We start from the raw sequence: 23951 nt of genomic DNA, 5'->3' as shown, positions 1-23951 counted from the left end.
TTACAGGAACGTAGGCTGTGTTGAAGGGAAAGTTACCACCTGCGCAGGTCAGAAAACCTGGTGTTGGTGGGAAGGATCCATATGGCACAGGCTGTGAAGCAGTCATTAAGATCAGGGATATCATGTTTGGCAGCTTGTTCAACAACAGGGTGGTCCACTTGTTTCTTGGCCACAGTTTGTCGGTGGCCGTTCATGTGGACAGACAGCTTGTTGGTTGTCATGCTTACATAGAATGCAGCACAGAGGTTGCAGCTTAGCTTGTAAATCACATGACTGGTTTCACAGATAGCCCTGCCTTTGATGGGATAGGTAATGTTAGTGACTGGACTGGAGTAGGTGGTGGTAGGAGGATGTATGAGACAGGTCTTGCATCTAGGTCTATTACAGGGGTGTGAGCCATGAGGTAAGGGATTGGGAGCAGAGGTTGTGTAAGGATGAACGAGTATATTGTGTAGGTTTGGTGGATGGTGGAATTCCACAGTAGGAGGGGTGGGAAGAATAGTGGGCAGGACATTTCTCATTTCAGGGTATGACGAGAGGTAATCGAAACCCTGGCGAAGAATGTAATTCAGTTGCTCCAGTCCCGGGTGGTACTGGGTTACAAGGGAAATGCTCCTCTGTGGCCGAACTGTGGGACTTTGGGAGGTGGTGGGAGACTGGAAAGATAAGGCACGGGAGATTTGTTTTTGTACAAGGATGGGTGGATAAGTACGGCCAGTGAAGGCTTCAGTGAGACCCTCGGTATATTTTGAGAGGGACTGCTCGTCACTGCAGATGCGACGACCATAGGTGGCTAGGCTGTATGGAAGGGACTTCTTGGTATGGAATGGGTGGCAGCTATCGAAGTGGAGGTATTGTTGGTGGTTAGTTGGTTTGATATGGACGGAGGTACTGATGTAGCCATCTCTGAGGCGAAGGTCAACATCTAGGAAGGTGGCTTGTTGGGTTGAGTAGGACCAGGTGAAGCAATTGGAGAAGTAGTTGAGGTTCTAGAGGAATCTGAATAAGGTGTCCTCACCTTCAATCCAGATAGCAAAGATGTCATCAGTGAATCTGAACCAGGTGAGGGGTTTAGGATTCTGGGTTTGTAGGAAGGATTTCTCTAGATGGCTCATGAATAGGTTAGCATAGGATGGTGCCATGCGGGTGCCCATAGCCGTACCATGGATTTGTTTGTAGGTAATTCCTTCAAAGGAGAAGTAATTGTGGGTGAGCATATAGTTGGTCATGGACACTAGGAAGGAGGTTGTTGGTTTGAAATCCGTCAGGCGGCGGGAAAGGTAGTGTTCGACAGCAGTAAGGCCATAGGCATTAGGATGTTAGTGTACAGAGAGGTGGCATCAATAGCGACGAGCAGGTCACCGTGTGGTAAAGGGACAGGAACTGTGGAGAGTCGGTCGAGGAAATGGTTGGTATCTTTTATATAGGAGGATAGGCTCCGGGTAATAGGTTGAAGGTGTTGTTCTCCAAGAGCAGAGATACTCTCAGTGGGGGCAGAGTAACCGGCCACAATTGGGCGTCCTGGGTGGTTGGGTTTATGGACTTTAGGAAGCATGTAGAAGGTGGGAGTGCGGGGAGTGGTAGGGGTAAGTAGAGAGAAGGACTCTGGGGAGAGGTTCTGATATTGGCCTAAGGATTTGAGTAGTGACTGGAGATCCTGCTGGATTACTGGAATGGGATCACTGTGGCATGGTTTGTAGGGGGAAGTATCTGACAGCTGACAGAGTTCTTCTGCCACGTAATCCTTGCGGTTCAAAACAATGGTGGTGAAGCCTTTTGTCAGCAGGTAGGATTATAAGGTCAGGATCAGTTTTTAGGTGGTGGACTGTGGTTCTTTTTGTGGATGTAAGGTTAGTTTGCATGTTGAGGGATTTGTGGAATGATGTTGAGGCAAGGTTCGAGGTTAAGAAATTCTGGAAAGTTAACAGGGGGTGGTTTGGAGGCAGTGGGGGTGGATGATGGTTGGATGGAGGAGTGAACTGAGTTAGGCAAGGTTCAATATTGGTCCTTGGTTGAGTCTGATTGGTCGGGTTGGTAGTGAAAAAGTGTTTCCACTGTAGGGACCAGGAAAAGGTCTTTAACTAGGCCTGCATGGTTGAATTTGGGAGTGGGGCAAAAGGTGAGGCCTTTGGAAAGGACTGACATTTCAGTGGGACTAAGGCTTCTGGAGGAAAGGTTCATAACTGTGTTGTGGGTCTGTTTAGGTTCTGGGTTCTGTGTAGTGGTGGGAGGGAGTTTTGGAGGGTAGGGTAAATGTAGTAGGTCTGCGAGACAGGGTTTGTCAGCTATGAGGGGTCGTGGGGGAGGTTTGCAGGTGGTTGTAGAAGTGGTGGACAGTGGTACTCGGAGGCAGGAGTAGGAAGTGAGTAAGGTGGAGATCTTTTTGATGTGGGGTTGTGCATGTTGTTAAAGTTCCTGCAGGGCATGAGTTTCAATGTGTGTTATAGGTTCCAGGAATTTGGAATTGCATAGCAGGAGAATTTTGTGGATGGAGAGAAGGTACTGCAAGGAGGATTGGGCTTGGTTGATACGGTTTTGCAGGACTATGCTGGTGAGAGCTAAGGATTGGTGGAATCTGAACAGGTGGAGGTCATTGTGGAAGGAGGGGTGGCAACCAGAGATGGGTAATTTGATGGTAAGGCCATTAGGGGGGATTTCATGAGCCAAGCAACAATGCAGGAACAGTATGTGGGACTGGGATCTGGCTAGGTGCTACTCACCATATAGTGGAGATGCTGAGTCGCGATAGGCACAATAAAGAGATTCACACACTCGTAGCTTTCGGCCATTAAGGCCTTTGTCAGCAATAAAAACACACACACACACAGAGAGCTGAAACTACAGTTTCTACTGTTTACAGTTTCTGGTTCTACTGCAGACGTGTGTGCAAGTTGCGTTTGTGAGAGTGTGTGTGTATGTGTGTCTACTGCTGACAAAGGCCTAAATCTCTAACAACTTAATATTCTTCATAGTACCTTGAGAATATTAACTTAGCCAGTGGATCTTAGAGTAAATTCTAAACCCATTGTTTGTGCTGAGGCAGAGAAGTCGCGTGCCATCAACTCATAGCATGTAATACCAAGTTCTTACAAATTCCAGTCATTACCAGAATTTTGTCCTTTCCTGTAATTATTAAAGTGCGCAGATGTTTGCGGTATTTTCCAGCACGATCAACATTGCCATTTTGAGTTTGAGCAGCATAGCAGCAGTTCATTAGTTTCAACCAAACACATAAAAACACTAACACCTCCACTGGTTCTACTGTAATACGTGATATTTTGTACACAAAACTACTTCCGTGTAATGGTAGTACTGTTCAGTTTACAGAAAGTTCTTGCACCTAAATATTCTCTATATTATGATAGTAATTAATGCGTCGTTACTCATGTATATTGTTGTCACATTGTCCCGTGTTAGATTTTTTCTAACAATGAGATCTTGCACGTTTTTGCTCTCTTTATACCAGACAAAGACGTGTTATACACTACTGGCCATTAAAATTGCTACACCAAGAAGAAATGCAAATGATAAACGGGTATTCTTTGGACAAATATATTATACTAGAACTGACATGTGATTACATTTTCATGCAGTTTGGGTGCATAGATCCTGAGAAATTAGTACCCAGAACAGCCACCTCTGGCCGTAATAATGGCCTTAGTACACCTGGCCATTGAGTCAAACAGAGCTTGGAAGGTGTGTACAGGTACAGCTGCCCATGCAGCTTCAACACGATACCACAGTTCATCAAGAGTAGTGACTGGCGTATTGTGATGAGCCAGTTGCTCGGCCACCATTGACCAGACGTTTTCAATTGGTGAGAGATCTGGAGAATGTGCTGGCCAGGGCAGCAGTCGAACATTTTCTTTATCCAGAAAGGCCCGTACAGGACCTGCAATATGCAGTCGTGCATTATCCTGCTGAAATGTAGGGCTTCGCAGGAATCGAATGAAGGGTAGAGCCACAGATCGTAACACATCTGAAGTGTAACGTCCACTGTTCAAAGTGCCATCAATGCGAACAAGAGGTGACAGAGATGTGTAACCAATGGCACCCCATACCATCACGCCAGTATGGCGATGACGAAGACACACTTCCAACGTGCGTTCACCGCGATGGCGCCAAACACGGATGCGACCATCGTGATGCTGTAAAAAAAAAAACCCTGGATTCATCCGAAAAAATGACGTTTTGCCATTCGTGCACCCAGGTTCGTCGTTGAGTACACCATTGCAGGCGCTCCTGTCTATGATGCAGCGTCAAGGGTAACCGCAGCCGTGGTCTACGAGCTGATAGTCCATGCTGCTACAAACATCATTGAACTGTTCGTGCAGATGGTTGTTGTCTTGCAAACGTCCCCATCTGTTGACTCAGGGATCGATACATGGCTGCGCGATCCATTACATCCATGCGGATAAGAGGCCTGTCATCTAGACTGCTAGTGATACGAGGCCGTTGGGATCCAGCACAGCATTCTGTATTACCCTCCTGAACCCACCGATTCAATATTCTACTAACAGTCATTGGATCTCGACCAATGCGAGCAGCAATGTCACGATACAATAAACTGCAATCGTGATAGGCTACAATCCGACCTGATAAAGTCGGAAATGTGATGGTATGCATTTCTCCTCCTTACATGAGGCATCACAACAACGTTTCACCAGGCAACGCCAGTCAACTGCTGTTTGTGTATGAGAAATCGGTTGGAAACTTTCCTCTTGTCAGCACATTGCAGGTGTCACCACAGGTGCCAACCTTGTGTGAAGCTAATCATTTGCATACCACAGCATCTTCCTCCTGTCGGTTCAATTTCACGTCTGTAGCACTTCATCTTTGTGGTGTAGCATTTTTAATGGCCAGTAGTGTACAATAAATAATTTCTTTATTATTACCAAAGCATTATAAATTAGTATAAACATGGTATGGAACATGTAATTTGCTAAACTTGAAAATATTTCAACATGCAAAGATTACACAAACTTTTTTGATTAGTTACACCTTTGTGAACAGCAGTTCTTAATATTTATAGCAAGTGATGAATTAAGGTTAACTACACTCCTTTGTACTCGTCAGATTCAGATATGGCTTTTTGTGACTTACACTCCTGGCAAATAAGAACACTCGATGCTGTATGTTCTTTACAGATAGGCGTTGGAACAATGATGGCAGCGATGCTGTGTGAATCTGGTTTCCCTGTAGGGCAGTAGTGGCATCTTGTTTTTTTCATTTGATTTATTTTCTTCTTTAGCTGGCAGTAGTTTGCAAATGTGTACAACACCTTTTATTTTCTCCTTGGAATCAACATGCATTTCATCCTGTGGGCTTTTTGTAAGCATCACAATCAATTCTGTGATGAATCTTCTCTGTGGAACTAAGTCATTTGTGTTTACCTTATATATTATCTGAGCATTTATTGCTTCGAAGTTCAGCAAGCTGAAAAACAGTGTAAGAGGCCAGCAGTTGCTTATTCCTGAAACAGAATATTCTGATTTCAAATGGTTGACAACATCTACACTTCCTTTTGTGAGATTGTAAAATATAATGACTTCAGATTTGTTCACTTCGCCACTGCCAGCATCTGCAGCATCGTTGTTGTGCATGGTTGATAACATTAGAACTTTTTTTTTTAGGGGGAAGGGGGACGTATGAGCAAATAAAGTCTTTGTTGCTTGGTTTTTCTCCAAACGTGAATATGCTGCTGTTCAGTTGCCTACACTTTATGTCCAGAAGTTCCGGTGGAATTTCTCTTTTGTTCTTCTGTAGAGTACATACTACTGTGAGTTGATGATAGGCGTACATTTTGTTAGCCCATGGTATAGATGTAAAATAATTGTCCATCGTCACGTTTCTTCCTGTTTTGTACATCGTTCGAATCCATCGTAACACCACATTCTCTGCATCATTGGGTACTTGATATGGCCCAATAGGCTGTTTGCCTGCACATACTTCCATATTTAGCGTATAAAATGTTCTGGCATCACGGAGCGCATATACCTTGATGTCATATTTTGCAGGCTTGTTTGCTATATACTGCCTGAATTTACAATGTCAACGGAATGGTTAAACATCTCATCTATCATTTCCAATGCACCAGCACCATGGCTCTTCTTGCAAATATCCACAAATTTGCCAAATATTTCTCTAATAGGTGCCAGATTATCTGTTTCCTTTCTCTGAGCTCTCGTAGATTTGTCATCAAAACATATAGCTTGGAGAAGTGTGTGGCACCTTCATTTGCTCATCGATGCAATAAAGAAATCCAGTGCAGTCCCATCAGTAGCCCATAGTTCATCAGTATTGAGATGCTGTGCCATTTAACTCTTCAAAATCTGTCTGTGAGCAATCTCAAGCACTCCATGAATAAGATGCTGCCACTCTGTCAAGTTCTTGGTTTGTCTATTCCACAATGCAACCAATTACACTATCTGGAAAAAATAATTTCCAGCATTCCAAAATTGTTTTTGAATTGTTTGCAATGCCCTCCACACCTGGAAGCTGTTACAATATTCTGACAGGCAGTTTTTGCTGGAGGAGCATGTTGCTTCAGCCATTGTGTTATTCCACCCTTACCAAGAAAGGTTTCACGATCTGTATATTGAGAAAGAGCTGTAGCAGAAGTATCAGATTTTCTGACTGACTGATCTGTTGCAGTATTGATCTCTTCATGCTCAGAGGGTGCATCAGTATCTGATGACAGACCCTCTATGTAAATATCCTCGTCTAGTGGTTCATCTAGCCACATCAATATCTGTTCCTCTGACATGACTTCTTCCCTGAAAAGTTTTATATATTTTCATATCTGACAGAGAATGTCATGTACTCTGTATAAACAATTGCTTCAATTAAGTTCGTAAAACCCAATAAGAATACTTAGAATACTTACTTTTTGTATAAAAGATGTAACATACCACTTTCAGGAGAAAACAAACGAACACAGCCACATATTACAAGTACAAGAAACAGACTAAAAGTGAAGCAAGGTGGTATTCTACAAAAGGAGAAGTAATTGTTACATAAAGACTTCCGTGTTAGAAAGAAATCTAACACTGCGCACAACTGGCCAGCTATTTTTGAAATTTGACTGTCAAGCCACAGATTAATTGAAGCACGGGATATGAAAGAAAGCATTTATAGATTGTCAGTTCATTACCTTTGAAATGTGCTGGAATATTTAACTAAAATCATAAATGTTAGATATTTTCTAGCAACGCGAGTGATCATGGCTTAAACACGTAGCTTCTAATAATGTGGTAAATACAGAACAACCTCTGTTTTTAATGTGAAAAATGTTTGGATATGAATATTAAAGTCTGTACCTCTGATAACTCTGCTGAGGTTCATTTTAAAGCATATCACAGTCCATAGTACAAGGCTCAAAGCGATCAACGGAACTATGGGCTGGATACTGAAACTTAACAGATTAATGACCATTTAATATGTCTCAAAACTGAAAGTTGATGTACATAAATTGTAAATGCACTGGAAGGTAGTTAGAAACTGTAATTTCAGTAAATGAACCAGTGTGTTGTGTTGTATGTTGTTGCAGTAATATTTCAAGGTGTTGTAACATCATGCATAGTTAAGTGTTAGTGCGATTACAGAAGTATATAACAATTTTCTATGGAATATTTTGTTACTAATTAAAAATGTATCAGATGAAAATGGCAGTAATGTTTCCTTATTTTTTAGTGTTATTTCTTCTTCAGAACATGCAAATAGGTAAAAGTGCACTTACAGTGTCAGTGGCTTTTTCGCTTCCGCACTGCTGTTGGTTACAGTTTGCATGATGAATAATGGGAATCCAATATGAAGAACTGAGAGATATGTAGTTAGCCAATTGGATTCTTGTTCATAATTTCTTATCATTTATCTATGGGTAGAATTCAACCACATAGCTGGAATTTTTGGCAAAATCTAAAATAAAACATACAATTAGGTTGCTGCAATGACAAATGCATATCTTGGGCTGTGCTACACATCTATCTATTATGGCAATCTTATTTTCGTGTTGAGATTCGTTACTTTTGGTAACTCGTAAGCAGATTGTTGCATTCCAACCTAACCTAGGTCTTGGGCTGTTCTATAGGTCAGTCTTCCACCACAACCAGGGTTTTTGATACGTTCACTGGCTTTGGCATCCCACAACAAGATTGTCTATTTCAATCTAATCTGGAGCTCAGGCTTTGTTACAAATTAGCCCGACAGCACACCTTGGTTTTTTCAGTCGCCAAAGGAATATAGGAATCAATAAGTGACCGGAAAGTTCTTAAGGAGCAAATCAGGAAAAGTTAGTCTGGCACTCTGTGTATAAAAAAAAAAGTCATTTTGTATTTTCTGCTGAAAGAAATATTGAGCTTCATCAATTGTGTTTGGCTATGACCACCATCAATGAATTGTGAACATCTACATGTGACACAAGAATTGCAGACACTGGAAGTGCACTTTAGCCTGTAAACATGCATATCATGTCCTTGTAGTCCTAGAAATAGAATGAAACTGTCCCTTTCACAAAAGACTGAACCAAATAAGTTACAATATTTCATCTCTGAGAAGCAGTATGTCAATCTTTTTTTACAATCCCTGTAATTATACTAATCAGGAAATATACTCTGTGGTGTCACCGCCAGACACCACACTTGCTAGGTGGTAGCCTTTAAATCGGCCGCGGTCCGGTAGTATACGTCGGACCCGCGTGTCGCCACTGTCAGTGATCGCAGACCGAGCGCCACCACACGGCAGGTCTAGAGAGACATACTAGCACTCGCCCCAGTGGTACAGCCGACTTTGCTAGGAAAGGTTCACTGAGAATTACGCTCTCATTTGCCGAGACGATAGTTAGCATAGCCTTCAGCTAAGTCAATTGCTACGACCTAGCAAGGCGCCATCACCAAGTTATATTGAGATGATAATAGGACCTCACGCCCGCCTGTGTGAGTTTAAGCGCGTGCCTTTCAGCTTCCTCTCATTGTGTCTAGGCTGTCTTGCCTAGACACAACATACTCCCTTCATTTTACATCTACATCTGCTCTATGCAATCTGTCTTACAGTGTCTAGCACAGGGTAATTCAGGTACCACTATCTTTTCGACCCGCTCCCTGATGCGTGGGAAGAATGACTGTTGATAAAATCTGTGTCAGTTCACATTCTCTTACTGTAAAGAAGTTACATCAAGTTGCAGACAGGCATGATTAAAAGACCCTCACATGTAGCTTTTGGCCACAGTCTTAGTCAGTAAACACACACACACACACACACACACACACACACACACACACACACACACCATGCACACATGACCACCAACTCCAGCATCTTGGGCCAGAATGCAACATCACGTGGGATGCAAGCAGCAGTCTGGAGGGGGTGGGGAAGAGGAAGGGATAGTAGTGTACAGGTGGGGAGAGAGATGAATGCTGTCTGGTGGAGTGTACAGGGGCTAGTCTCCAACAGCCGCAGTGTGAGGATGTTGTGGAGCAGGGAGGTGCGTGAAAAAAGAACAAAAAGTGAGAGGAGCGGGGAAAGGTGGGTGGATGCGTGCATTTGCAGAGGGCTGCAAATAAACAAGGTGGGAGATGAGAATGAGGGGGAGTGATAGGATATAGGGGGTGGAAACTGTTGGGTGGAGGGTGTGGGGACAGTATGTTACTGTAAGTTGAGGCTAGATGGCTCGGGTAGTGAAGCAACCATTGAAATCAAGTGTGTTATGTTCAGCTGCATGTTGTGACACAGGGTGGTCTTACTTTACTCTTGGCTACAGTTTGGTTGTGGCCATTTATCCTGGTGGGCAGGTGGTTGGTAGTTACACAATATAAAAAGCTGTGCAATGATTGCAGCAGAGCTGGTAAATGACATGGCTGCCTTCACAGGTGGCCCAGCCACTGATTGGGTAGGATAAACCTATGACAGGACTGGAATAGAAAGTGCTGGATGGGTGGATTGGGTAGGTTTTGCACCTTGGTCTTCAACAGGGATATGATCCTTGTGGCAAGGGATTGGGATTGAGAGTGACATACGGATGGACTAGGATGATGTGGAGGTTGGGTGGGAAGTGTCTCAGGTGGAATGTCCCCCATTTCAGGGTGCAATGATAAGCAAAGGATGTGGTTCATTGGTGAGACTCTCGGCATACTGCAGATTAACTGTCCCCAGGTAGCCAGGCTATACAGGAGGGATTTTTTGGTGTGAAGGAAATAACAGGTGTCAAAATGCAGGTACTGTTGGTGCTTGGTGGGTTTATTGTGGACAGAGGTGCTGATGGAGCCATCAGTGAGGAGGTGGTCAACATCTAGGTAGGTGGTACCTTGGGTTAAGGTGGACCACATGAAGCGGTTGGGAGAGAGGTTGTTGAGGTCATGAAGGAACAAAGATAATGTGTCTTGGCTCTGGGTCCAGATCATGAAGATAGCATCAGTGAACCAGAACGGCTGCCCGGTGTGGCCGAGCGGTTCTAGGCACTTCAGTCTGGAACCACGCGACCACTATGGTCACAGGTTTGAATGCTGCCGCAGGCATGGATGTGTGTGATGTCCTTAGTTTAGTTAAGTTTAAGTAGTTCTAAGTTCTAGGAGACTGATGACCTCAGATGTTAAGTCCAATAGTGCTCAGTCATTTGAACCAGAACGAGGGTAGGATTGGTGTTTTGGGAGGCTAGGAAGGTCTCCTCTAGATGGCCCATAAAAAGTTTGGCATAGAGGGGTGCCATGTGGGTGGTCATAGCTGTGCTGCCAATTTGTTTTTATACCTTCCCTTCAAACGAGAAGTTGCTATGGGTTAGGATAAAGTTAGTAAGGTGTAAGAGGAATTGAGGTATTGGATTTGGAGTCCAAAAGATGTTGGGAAAGGTAATATTCATTAATGGTAAGACCACGGGCATAAGGGATGTTGGTGTATAGGGAGGTGATGTCAACAGTGATGAGTGGCGATCCAGGAGGTAAAGGGGTAGGCATGGTGGAGAATCAGTGAAGGAAGTGGTTGGTATCATTTACATGGTAGGCTAGATTACAGGCAGTTGGTTGGAGGTGTTGGTCAATGAGTGCCAAAATTCTTTCAATGAGAGCACAATAACCAGTCACAAAGGGGCATCCAGCATAGTGGGGTCTGTGGATTCTGGGGAGCACGTAGGAGAAGGGCATGTGGGGTGTCATAGGGGTGAGGAGGGAAAATTCAAAGGAGATGTTCTGGGAAGGGTGTAAGGTGTTAAGCAGGGATTGGAGGTTTTGTTTGACTTCTGGAAAGAGATCACTCTGGCAAAGTTTATAGGTGGTGGAGTCAGACAATTGGCAGAGGTCTTTTGCCAGGTAGTCACCATGATTCATGATAACAGTGGTGGAAGTCTGCAGATAGGATGGTTAGGTCAGGATTTGTTTTGAAGTTGTGTATGGCTGTTCTTTCTTCTACTGAAAGGTTGGTGTTCTCAGGAAGGGACGTGGGGAAGGATGGTGAGGTGAAGTTGGAGGTTAGGAATTCCTGGAAGGTGACCATTGGGTAGTTAGGTGGGGAGGAGGAGGGGGGAAGGAGGATTGTGGTTGGATGGTGGTACGAACTGTAAGAGGCAGGATTCAGTATTGGAATTAGGGTGGTTTTGGTTGGAGGAATTGACAGCAAAGAAATCCATGGCACAGCCATGTGCACCTGCACGGGACCCTTCTATGCCAACCATTTTATGGGCCATCTAGAGGAGACCTCCATAGCCTCCTAAAACACCAAACCCCTAGTCTGGTTCAGGTTCATTGATTATATCTTCATGTTCTCGACCCAGGGCCAAAACTCTATCTTTGTTCCTTCACAACCTCAACACCACTTCTCCTGCCCACTTCATATTGTCCTTCTCAATCCAGCATGCCACCTACCTAGATGTTGACCACCTCCTCTCTGATGGCTCCATCGGCACCTCTGTCCACATTAAAACCACCAAGTACCAACAGTACCTGCATTTTGACAGCTGTTATTTCTTTCCCACCAAAAAATCCCTCCTATATAGCCTGACTACCTGGGGACGGTGAATTTGCAGTATGCTGATGGTCTCACCAAGGCATGCACAGAGAGGCACTATTCCCCAGGCCTAGTCCACAAATAGATCCCCTGTTCCATTTCCCTCACAATCCCAATCCTCCCACCACCCCCAAAAACCAGCCACAAAGGAGTTTTCCCCTTTGCCACCCAGACTGGAACAACTGAACCACATCCTTTGCCAGGGCTTTGATTACCTTTCATTCATTGCACCCTGAAATGAGGGACATCCTATCTGAGATACTTCCCATCTCTCCTACAGTGGGATTCTGTCACCCACGCAACCTCCACATCATCCTAGTGCATCCCCATGCTACTCCCAATCCCAACCTCTTGCCTCAAGGATCATATCCCTGTGGAAGACCCAGGTGCAAATCCTGCCCAATCCATCCAGCACTTCCTATTCCAGCCCTGCCATATGTTCATCCTACCACGTCGGGGGCTGGGCGACCTATGAAAGCAGCCATGTCATTTACCAGCTCTGTTGCAGTCATTGCACAGTTTTTATATTATATGACTACCAACCAGCTATCCACCGGGATGAACGGCCACAGCCATACTGTGGGCAAGGGTAAAGTAGACCATGCTGTGGTACAACATGCAGCTGAACACAACACACTTGATTTCAATGTTTGCTTCACTACCCGAGCCATCTGGATCCTTCCCTCCACTACCAGCTTTTCTGAACTGTCCAGATGGGAGGTATTCTTACAACACATTCTCCGCTCCCGTAATTATCCTGGCTTCAACCTGCTGTGAGATACTGTCCTCACATCCTCCACCCAACAGTTTCCACCCTGTATGTCCTATCATCTCCTCCCCATTCTTGTCTCCCACCCTGTTTATTTGTAGCCCTCTGCCACTGCATCCAACTGTCTTTACCTGTTTCTCTCATATTTTGTTCCCTTTTCCCTCACCTCCCTGCCCCACAACCTCCTGACACAGCAGCTGTTGGACTCTGCTCCCTGCACACTCCACCAGACAGCATTCGTCTCTCCCTACACACGTATACTACTATCCCTTCCCCAACCTCTTCAGATTGCTGCTTGCATCCATTGCATTCCAGCCCGAGACGTGTGTGTGTGTGTGTGTGTGTGTGTGTGTGTGTGTGTGTGTGTGTGTGTGTGTGTGTTTTCCTACAGTCCATTGCGTGAGCTCACATTCTCTGATTTTTATCATTATGGTTATTTCACGAAGGTGCATTTGGAAGGAAACGGTATGATACACGATTCTTCTCGAGTCATACTCATTCAGAATTTTAACAGCAAGTATAATGGAAAACACCTGTCTTGAGCTGTCTACCACCGGAGTTTGTTGATGATCTCTTGCGATTATGACAAAATGTGGTGTTCTTCTTTGGATCGTCTCTATCAATCCTAATTGATAAGGGTCCCAGTTTTGTGAACAGTGTTCAAGAATCAGCCAAACAAAAGTTTTGTGAGCTACCTTTAATGTGATTGAATTAAATTTTATTAAATTCTTTCATCTGCTTTCCCTACAACTGGTTTTATGTGGTGCCACTTAAGACTCTGCAGATGTGTACTCAGAGATATTTTACAGTTGTTACAATTTCTAATGATGTTACATTAGCATTAATTTACTTATCCTGTGCACTAATTCATTTCAAAGTACTTTGCCAAATCCTTACTCTATGGATGCATTTGTCTTGGTAGGTGTTCTGAGTATTATTATACTATGTAGGTAGGGGTAAACGAGGATAATGGAATGTAGTCGAGTTAAGTCGGGTGATGCTGAGGGTATTAGATTAGGAAATGAGACACTTAAAGTAGTAAAGGAGTTTTTCTATTTGGGGAGCAAAATAACTGATGATGGACGAAGTAGAGAGGATATAAAATGTAGACTGGCAATGGCAAGGAAAGCGTTTCTGAAGAAGAGAAATTTGTTAACATCGAGTATAGATTTAAGTGTCAGAAAGTTATTTCTGAAAGTATTTGTATGGAGTGTAGCCATGTATGGAAGTGAAACATGGACGGTAAATAGTTTGGACAAGAAGAGAATAGAAGCTTTTGAAATGTGGTGCTACAGAAGAATGCTGAAGATTAGATGGGTAGATCACATAACTAATGAGGAAGTATTGAATAGGATTGGGGAGAAGAGAAGTTTGTGGCACAACTTGACCAGAAGAAGGGATCGGTTGGTAGGACATGTTCTGAGGCATCAAGGGATCACCAGTTTAGCATAGGAGGACAGCGTGGAGGGTAAAAATCTAGAGGGAGACCAAGAGATGAATACACTAAGCAGATTCAGAAGGATGTAGGTTGCAGTAGGTACTGGGAGATGAAGAAGCTTGCACAGGATAGAGTAGCATGGAGAGCTGCATCAAACCAGTCTCAGGACTGAAGACCACAACAACAACAATAGGTAGGGGTAATAAATCCATTATTATTATACTGATTTCATGTTCAGTACATTGATGTTTATGATGAGCCAAATTTTTATCTAAGAAGCAAAAGACAGTTCCAGTTGCAACTATGTATCATTCAGCACAGAAGGCTTCAACATTATGCCCTTATAAAGTGCTACATTTGACCTCCTGAACATAACCAGTAGCAAACAGTCTTACTGTACTGCATTTAATAAGTGCTGCAGCTGGTCTGTATGACATTCAGCTGGTGAGGCTGATTGCTCAGTTATGTTCTGGCAATGAGGCCTAGCACTTGATGTTGGCATATTGCGAAGACTGGCTTCGCTACATCATAAAGCCTTGAGACCAGAGCTGTCTTACTTTTCTTATATTGATACAGTTGGTGTTTATGCTTGTGCTGTTCTCAGTGGACAGATTTATAAAAAGCAATCATGTGTTCCAATATACGAACTAGTTTCCTGATTTTTCTTTGTGATCACCGAAAGAATGTTTTGGTGGGGTATGTATGTTCTTTAGTGACACACTTCCAGAACCACAGAGACATACTTTTATGTGATAAAAATAATGTATTTGATATTAGTTTTTACAGTATGTGAACATCCTTACAGTCCTACAAACTAACAAACGTTAAAAATTTTATCAGATCTGTTCCTTTAATAAATTTGATGTTTCACCTGAGGTTGAGTGGAGGAAAGTAGTTAGATGGTTTCATGCCATTGTATTTCTGTTTGCTACAAAAACAGGCATAACTCCAGTTAAAGAACTGGACTGCTGAGTTTGCAGAGTCTGTGTGATAATAACTTCAGTGCTATGTGATTGAGAAATTAAAAATGAGAATGTATCGGACCATAATTTGTCTAGAATGAGAAATTCTTGCTTCTGCTAGTGAATTTTGAATTTATGAATTTGCCTTTTTTTTATAGGAAACAGAAAAACCGTGCATTTTGCTACTTCTGTCAAAGTATCCAGAGACTACCCCAGTGTGCCCAATGTGGAAAAGTAAAATGCATGCTCAAGACTGGAGATTGTGTTGTACGTCACGCAGGAGTTTTCACAACTGGCCTTGGCATGGTGGTAAGTTTTTCTGTTTCTCCAAATAACACAATGTCCTATGGAACATTTCATATGTTGCTTAATTCTCAGAGATTCCTAAAACTGTTTTTTACTGGTCAGTCCTTATATTCTTTGGTTAAGTTATATACAATGTTAAAATTCAAGAATGAGGTCAGGCATATAATTTACAAGCAACAGCAAGATTAAAAGTGCAGTGAAGGATGTCACAGTGTGTGCTTCTTGACTGTATCTGCAGCTTATAGGATTAGTTTCTTGTGCTTGAATTAATGGTCATAGACATCAATTAGCTCACATAAATTGAGGCATATCTTTACCTATTCTGCAGCCTGTCGGACAAATACTGTTACTTCTAATTGAAACATCCTAGTGACAAGTGCTTTCCTTGTTACCATTTTCAAAATGATTGCTTTGTTAGGAAGTGTGTTCAGGTGATATTGGACCTCCAGAGAGGAAATTTCAGCAAGGAGAACTTTGCGTGTATCTTTCAGGCAGAACAAAAATGATAATCTTAGGAAGTTGTTAAAAGACAAACAGATGAAATATCTTTGTAGAAAAGTTTAGTAGAATGTAAATACTGTGGTGTAAAGGGACCACTCACCGAAAACCAGAATCATTGACAGGCACACACAAAAAGGAAAGAAAACTTGCTAACTTTTGGATTAATCCTTTTTCGAGATAGAGATTGTGTGTGTGTGTGTGTGTGGGGGGGGGGGGGGGGGGGTGACGAGAGGCCAGAGAAAAGGAAAGGGAAACTGTTGTGTAGATGGTGTGACAACAGTGAGTTACCAGCGATTGAGGCCAGGAAGATTAAAGGAGCATGGATATGTTGCAGGGATAACCCCCATCTGCATAATTCAGAGAAGCTGGTGGTGGAGGGGAGGATCCAGATGATCTGGGCTATGAGGGAACAATAGAAATTGAGCATGTTATCTTCGACTGCATGTTGTGCCACCAGATGATCAACAAAGCTTCTCTGAAATACACAGATGGAAATTATCCTTGCAACTCACCTGTTCCTCCTGTAATCATCCTGCTCTGTCTTCAGTAACCAAGTGACACCACCCGCTTCACCCAACAATTTCCCCTTCCTCTGTCCTGCCAGCCCCCCCCCCCCCTCCCCCTTTTCCAGTTCATTTCCTCAACTCATCTTCAGTGTGCACTGCTCCCCACCGGCTCTAACAAATGTGCATCACATGCCTAGCCCATGCACTTTTCATCTCTCTTGCACATTCCTACCTGGAAAACCAGCCACCTCCCTCGAAGCCATTAGTCTCCCACTGTCAACCCCTTTCCCTGCCTCCCAGCTCTCTCTTCCTTTATGCACACCACATGACGCAACTGCCACTCTGGCAGCAGTACTATTTTTTTCAAACTAGTGTCATGGAGGAACATAATTTGTGTGTGTGTGTGTGTAAGCGTTAATATTTTAGCAGTCTTTTTCATTATACCTGTGTATGATGCCTCCTCAGTGTGGTAATTTGTAATGTATCCTTTCCATATTGCTTTTATTTAATTGCAGTTACATTTTGTTGATCATTTTCATTATAATTTTTTCATCTGTAAAAAAATTTGTCTTCACTCATATTTGTTTTTAGGGAGCCATTTGTGACTTTTGTGAGGCATGGGTATGCCATGGGCGGCGTTGCCTCACAACACATGCATGCACATGTCCACTACAGGATGCCGTTTGCATTGAGTGTGAACGAAGTGTTTGGGATCATGGTGGGCGGATCTTTTGTTGTTCATTCTGTGGCAGCTTCTTATGTGAAGATGATCAGTTTGAGCACCAAGCATCATGCCAGGTTCTTGAATCGGAGAACTTTAAATGTAAGTATATGATTTCATATTTCTTCTGTCAAATTATCGTACACTATGTGACCAAAAGTATCAAGACATCTGGCTAAAAATGACTTAAAAGTTCGTGGCACCCTCCATCAGTAATGCTGGTTCAATACTGTGTTGGCCCACCCTTAGCCTTGATGACAGCTTACACTCTCGCAAGCATACATTCAATCAGGTGCTGGAAGGTCTCTTAGGGAATGGCAGCCCATTCTTCACGGAGTGGTGCACTGAGGAGTGGTATCCATGTCGCTTGGTGAGGCCTGGCATGAAGTCTGTATTCCAAAACATCCAAAGGTGTTCTGTAGGATTCAGGTCAGGACTCTGTGCAGGCCAATCCATTACAGGGATGTTATAGTCGTGTAACCACTCCACCACAGGCTGTGCATTATGAACAGTGCTCGATTGTGTTGAAAGACGCAATAGCCATCCCTGAATTGCTCTTAAATAGTGAGAAGCAAGAAGGTGCTTAAAACGTCAATGTAGCCCTGTGCTGTGATAGTGCCATGCAAAAAAACAAGGGGTGCAAGCCCCCTCCATGAAAAACCCGACCACACAATAACACCACTGCCTCCGAATTTTACTGTTGGCACTACACACACTGGCAGATGACATTCACCGGGCATTTGCTATACCCACACCCTGCCATCGAATCACCACATTGTGCACTGTGATTCGTCGCTCCACACAACGTTTTTCCACTGTTCAGTCATCCAATGTTCACCCTTCTTACACCAAGCGAGGCATCGTTTGGCGTTTACTGGCAAGATGTGTGGCTTATGAGTAGCCACTCAACCATTAAATCCAAGTTTTCTCACCTCCCGCATAACTGCCATAGTACTTGCTGTGGAATCTGTTGCAGTTTGGATTCCTGTGTGATGGTCTGGATATATGTCTGCCTATTGCACATTATGACCCCCATCAACTGTCGGCAGTCTGTCAGTCAACAGACGAGGTCAGAGTGTACGCTTTTGTGCTGTGCATGTCCCTTCACATTTCAACTTCACTATCACATTGAAAACAGTGGATCTAGGGGTGTTTAGGAGTATGGAAATCTCGCGTAGAGATGTATGACACAAGTGACACCCAATCACCTGACCACGTTCGAAGTCCATGAGTTCTGCTGAGCGACCCATTCTGCTCTCTCACGATGTCTAATGACTACTGAGGTCACAGATATGGAGTACCTGGCAGTAGGTGGCAGCACAATGCACCTAATATGAAAAATGAATGTTTTGGTGGGTGTCCAGATACTTTTGATCACATAATGTAGTTTGAGATTTTCTAGTTTTTATTTCAGGTTCAATTACATTACCAGTTGGAACTGTGTTAGAAGATGGAATGAAAGTATAGTCTTTGACATGAAACCTGGCTGGCTGTTGCAATGACTATGTATATGCTGTTCATTTCAGATGTTATTAAACTTTGTCATCTCTCAGAATCGTAAGTCTGGCTTTCTGTGTGATCTGCAACAATATGGGACACAGGAGTTTCTGTGTGGTTTCATGTTAAAGCTGCTCTAGTGCTGTATCTGCTTATGGTCTAATGGTAGACTTAGCACAGTGTGAATGCAAATTCATTTATTCTAACCTACTCCTTCCTAGGTTTATTAAACTTTATTTTGTCCGTATGCTGGAAACCAGTCTGATCAAAGCAGAGACAACTTTTCACTTTTTTACCAACCAATAATAGAAAACGCACATAAGACATTTGTGCAAAACAGTTTGTGGCTGTTTATCCAGCTCAGAACACTTTTTCCTTAAGTTTGCCCACAGTGCAGTATGTTTTTCCAGCTCGGAACACTTTTTGCTTGAGTTTGGGAAAATAATCAATTACAAATTGCACTTTGTAAAGCCAGTCAGCATTATCTGGTTTTTTATTGTTGTCAGTAAATGCAAAAATGATAATATTTGTCTGAATCGGTTGCAGGACATCGTTTTGCAAAATATCGGTGTGTCTATCAACGGATTCATTCATCAGTAATCATCGATCCTTGCCCTTTTTTTTTTTTTTTTTTTTTTTTTTTTTTTTTTTTTTTTTTTTTTTTTTTTTTTTTTTTTTTTTTCTGTTTCCATAAGGATAGAAAGCTGAAACCATTTTCTAAGTTCGGGTTCTGTAACATCAACAAATTTGGCACTTTTTTATCCGGTTTCCTTCTATTGCAGTTTTGACAGTAGTACTCGTTTGTTTTGTTGCTAACATATTCAAATAGATTGTTCCCATTATATAATTCTACGATATCGTCGATGCTCTGTGTATCTTTGGGAAATATGTTTGGACCCGGAGTTCCTTCAAATTTATTATTGGTCCTCAGTAAATCAGTCTGACCACTGTGCATTGTCTTTTTCGTCTGATTCATACGAGTGAGTCGGCTACTGTAGCGTTCACTGAATTCTTCTTGAACATATTTCACTATCTTCAGACGATTCTGCTTCACTTTCAATTTTTTTGATATCCAATGTCTTCTTGACAAACAGCCAAATCATCCAGAATGCCAGACAAGACGTGCGCATATTCATCGTAAATAATCGTATCATCTCTTTCGTCTGCTGCGATGAAAGGGCACGTGTACTTATAAAAACAAAAACCATGTTGACATGTGTAACTTATTGTTACCTAAACAAAACACCAACAGAATGCAAAAGATACTAACGTGCTGTCGCCGGCCACTGAGTGACACCATGCACACAACACCACTGCGGTGTCGCCAGCCATTGACTGCTATTTCGCGCACAACACCTTTGTGATGTCACCAGATGGCATAGTGTTAAGAAAAACTAGAAAGACATCAAACTTCCTGGCAGATTAAAACTGTGTGGCAGATCGAGACTCGAACTCAGGACCTTTACCTTTTGCGGGCTAGTGCTCTACCAACTGAGCTAGCCAAGCACGACTCATGCCCCATCCTCACAGCTTCCCTTCTGCCAGTACCTCATCTGCTACTTTCCAAACTTTACGGAAGCTCTCCCGCAAACCTTGCAGAACTAGCACTCCTGAAAGAAAGGATATTGCGGAGACATGGCTTAGTCACAGCCTGGGGGATGTTTCCAGAATGAGATTTTCACTCTGCAGTGGAGTGTGTGCTGATATGAAACTTCCTGGTAGATTAAAACTGTATGCCAGACCAAGACTCGAACTCGGGACCTTTGCCTGCAAAAGGCAAAGGTCCCGAGTTTGAGTCTCGGTCCGGCAAACAGTTTTAATCTGCCAGGAAGTTTCATATCAGTGCATACTCTGCTGCAGAGTGAAAATCTCATTCTATAAAGACATCATGGTGTAACTCTCTTATACAGCTAAAACCATTCAGTAACAAGTCTATCAGCATACTTCATACTTTTTGACTTCTTCCTTTAATTTGGACTAGTGGAATCCCAAACACTTGAGTAATAATGTGAATGCTTTACTCAAGTGTCCTTATGTGGTCTTTTTTACAGGTGCCATTCAGTTTCTCAGACCTCTCCCAATAAATCATAGTCATTTTTAATAATATAATGTAACTGGATGGATAAAAATTCTACTTGCCAAGTGGGGACAGGAGAACACGCATAAAACAAAAGTCACCTTGTCACCACATGGTAGATAGATTTTTATCTATCCAACTACGTAGTCGGGTCATTTGCTTTCCTTACAGCTGATAACTGCCCATTCCAATTTGTATTTGGTAAAATTTCACCAAAATGTCAAATCAATCTGACAGTCAAGCAGCATACCACTAATTATGTATTTGAATATTCTACAAATGTTTCTTTTACCCATCTGCATTAACTAGCTTCGTCACTGTTGCATCAGACTTGAATTCTGTCAAAGTTATCATGACGTCATGAATCCCTAAGTCAGTCACATTGACAGCATGTTTCAGTATGCCAACAGTGCCATCGACAAACAGCCTGCCAGCTGTTCACTCTTCTTGACAGCATTTATGCACATGGAGAACAGGATTAGTTGTATTACACATCTCTGGAACATTCTGTATGTTATTTTTATCCCTGGTAAACTAGCCATCCAGGACAATTACAGGGTTCCACTTACAAGCAAAAACTCGTAAAGCCATTCATGTATTTGAAGTTGTTTTGTGTGTGCTGATGCCTTTCTTTAAAACATTATACTTTATGGTTCAGTTTCAAATGATTTCACTCAAATTTAGGAGTTGAGTGTCTGCAATATAGTCTTGCTCTGATAGTTCACAGCATATCGTATGAATGAAAAGGGCGCTGTGTTTCACAAGATGCACACCATTCAAGCACACAAGCAGGCACACCTATCGCACACATGATGACCAACTTCAGCAACTTGGACCAGAATCAGACATTCTGGCCTGAGCTGCTGATGTTGGTGGTCATGTGTGTGTGAGGTGTGCGTGCTTGTGTGAATGAATGGTGTGTGTTACTCTTCTTCCAACGAAGGCTGTGGCTGAGAGCTTTGGTGTAAGTGTCCTTTAATTGTGCCTGTCCACAATTTAACATGTCATCTTTATGGTAAGTAACAATCTATCTTTTCCTACCTTGCTGAATAGCATTCCATATACCCATGTGTGTTGATGTATGATACACCATTAGAAGTAAGAGGTAAATGTCTTCTACCATTTACCTTTGTCTGTATCTGTATCATCACAGTAACAGTTTTATCTTTACACAGAATTGAGAGAACGAATGTTATGTCTGTAATCACCGAATAATAGAAAACAAATATTTTATTATAAATTTCAGCAAATATGTTAATAAGTTTGTAGTGTTTGTTTCATTTATTCAAATTACTGAATGCTTCATGAAAAGCCACAGTAACAGTGTTCAAATAAAGACCAATCTACAAGAAGGTGTGGTGTCAATCCTCAAATATGTTACACAAAATTAATACATTACATTGCAACTGATTATCATGTGCAATCTATTGCTTTTAACAATGTTGAGGAAAGTGATTTGAGTGTTAGAGGAGAAAATATTAAGAGTGATAAATATGCGTGTTTTAATTGCTTCTTAGGTCAGTCGTGCAATAAACTGGGACAGTATTCATGTCTTCGCTGTAAAACCTGCTATTGTGAGGATCATGTTAGGAGGAAAGGCTTCAAGTATGAGAAGAACAAGCCAATCCCATGCCCAAAGTGTGGATATGAAACATCTCAGACCAAGGATCTCAGCATGTCCAGTGAGTATGATGTATATGCTATCTGTAATGTCTCTTAACTTTAAGGATAACTGTGACAGACCTGGTTAATGTGTGGTCTGACCTGTAATATTTTTGTCATAACTTCGTATATGTATGAACTTGATTGATTTTCAACATGTGGAATATCTATTTAGGTATTAGAGTGTTACTGTAGTCTTCTCCCTTGTGTAGTAATTGCTTTAAAGCTGTTACATTGTATGTAATTCTACTTGGCAAATTAAATTATTATTGCAATTATGCCATAACAGAAATCAGTGTGTCTAATTGTGTCACAGGCAAGAATTACCGCTTTTGTTTGTGGCCTACATAAATGAGCTTCCATTGACTTTAAAGGACAGTTCAAAAACTGTAATGTTTGGTGATGACACAAGTGTGCTAATCAAGGTTAAGATTCAACCTTAGCAGGCGCAGTTCACATGATAGCTGAACGTGCCTACAAGTAGTTCACAAGTAACAGTTTAAATCTTAAGCTCACAAGGCTCATACTGAGTGTTTCCAAACAAGCATTAATGAGAGACAGTAATGATCAGACACTAAATGAAACACCCTGTGTAAAGTTTCTTGGGTCAAAAATCAAACACTGGGGAGTCCAGGATGGAATAACAATAATATGGAAAGGATAAATTGCTACTCACTACATGGAGGAGCTGTTAAGCCGCAGATGAGCACAGTGAAAAAGACTGCTAAAATAATTATGCTTTTGGACAAAGTCCTTCTTATTCAGGGCAGCCACAGCATGGATATATCATTTTGAAGGTAAAACTATTTCAGCTGTATGCATTTTATCTATAAACCTGGCTGGTTTCACAACATTATAGCTACATCATTGGGTGCAATATGTACAAAGTAATAGACAAGAACTAATTAATGTAAGGCAAGAAAAAAAATGAAAAGATTTATGGGATGAATGTACTCAGAAAATCAAATCATGTTCTACTACAAAAGAGAATGAGATGGCCCAGCATTCAAAATCAGCAATTTTTTTGCTGTGTAGTGGACATCAGTTATAAAATAGCATACAAAGACACAGAACATTCCTGTGATATGGTCCTATGATATCTACGAAGAACAGAAGCTAAAGTGAGAACTTCATACTAACAAACTAGTGGGCAGATAATCTTCTCACCACTCTAGGTGAGCTAACTGGTCACCATATACCGAAAAAGTGGTCAGAAACGGTTCGTATATGATCATCTATGGGATTATTTAAAAGTAATCAGCACCAGTTCTTCATGTACCTGAAAAAGTTTGAAAAAGATACTGGTAATCCAATCGAAAACCATTTTAAGGCTTAGCATGAAACTATGAGCACTGGGTCATCTCAGTCTCTTTTTTGATCAGAACTTGATTTGATTTTGCGATTATGTTCATCCTGTAAATCTCTTCACTTTTTATGTTTTCTTGCTTTACATGAATTCTTGTCTGTCACTTTGTACAGATTGCACCTCATGATGCAGCTTTAACGCTGCAAAACTGA

At 42.1% G+C, this 23951-nt stretch overlaps 1 protein-coding gene across 1 annotated transcript in view; it reads left to right on the top strand.

Moving 5' to 3' along the window:
* The window catches only part of LOC124804865 (zinc finger protein 330 homolog), a 77691-nt gene that overhangs the window by 40499 nt on the left and 13241 nt on the right, over positions 1-23951 (top strand). The window contains exons 3-5 of the mRNA XM_047265228.1: positions 15322-15472; positions 17068-17299; positions 22289-22453. Of these exons, the coding sequence (XP_047121184.1) occupies positions 15322-15472; positions 17068-17299; positions 22289-22453 (548 nt within the window). The remainder of the gene's footprint in view (positions 1-15321; positions 15473-17067; positions 17300-22288; positions 22454-23951) is intronic.

This window comes from Schistocerca piceifrons, chromosome 7 (assembly GCF_021461385.2).
Source record: "Schistocerca piceifrons isolate TAMUIC-IGC-003096 chromosome 7, iqSchPice1.1, whole genome shotgun sequence".
Taxonomy (NCBI): domain Eukaryota; kingdom Metazoa; phylum Arthropoda; class Insecta; order Orthoptera; family Acrididae; genus Schistocerca; species Schistocerca piceifrons.
Note: the sequence above shows the minus strand (reverse complement) of the source record. Positions and strands in the feature narration are given on the sequence as shown.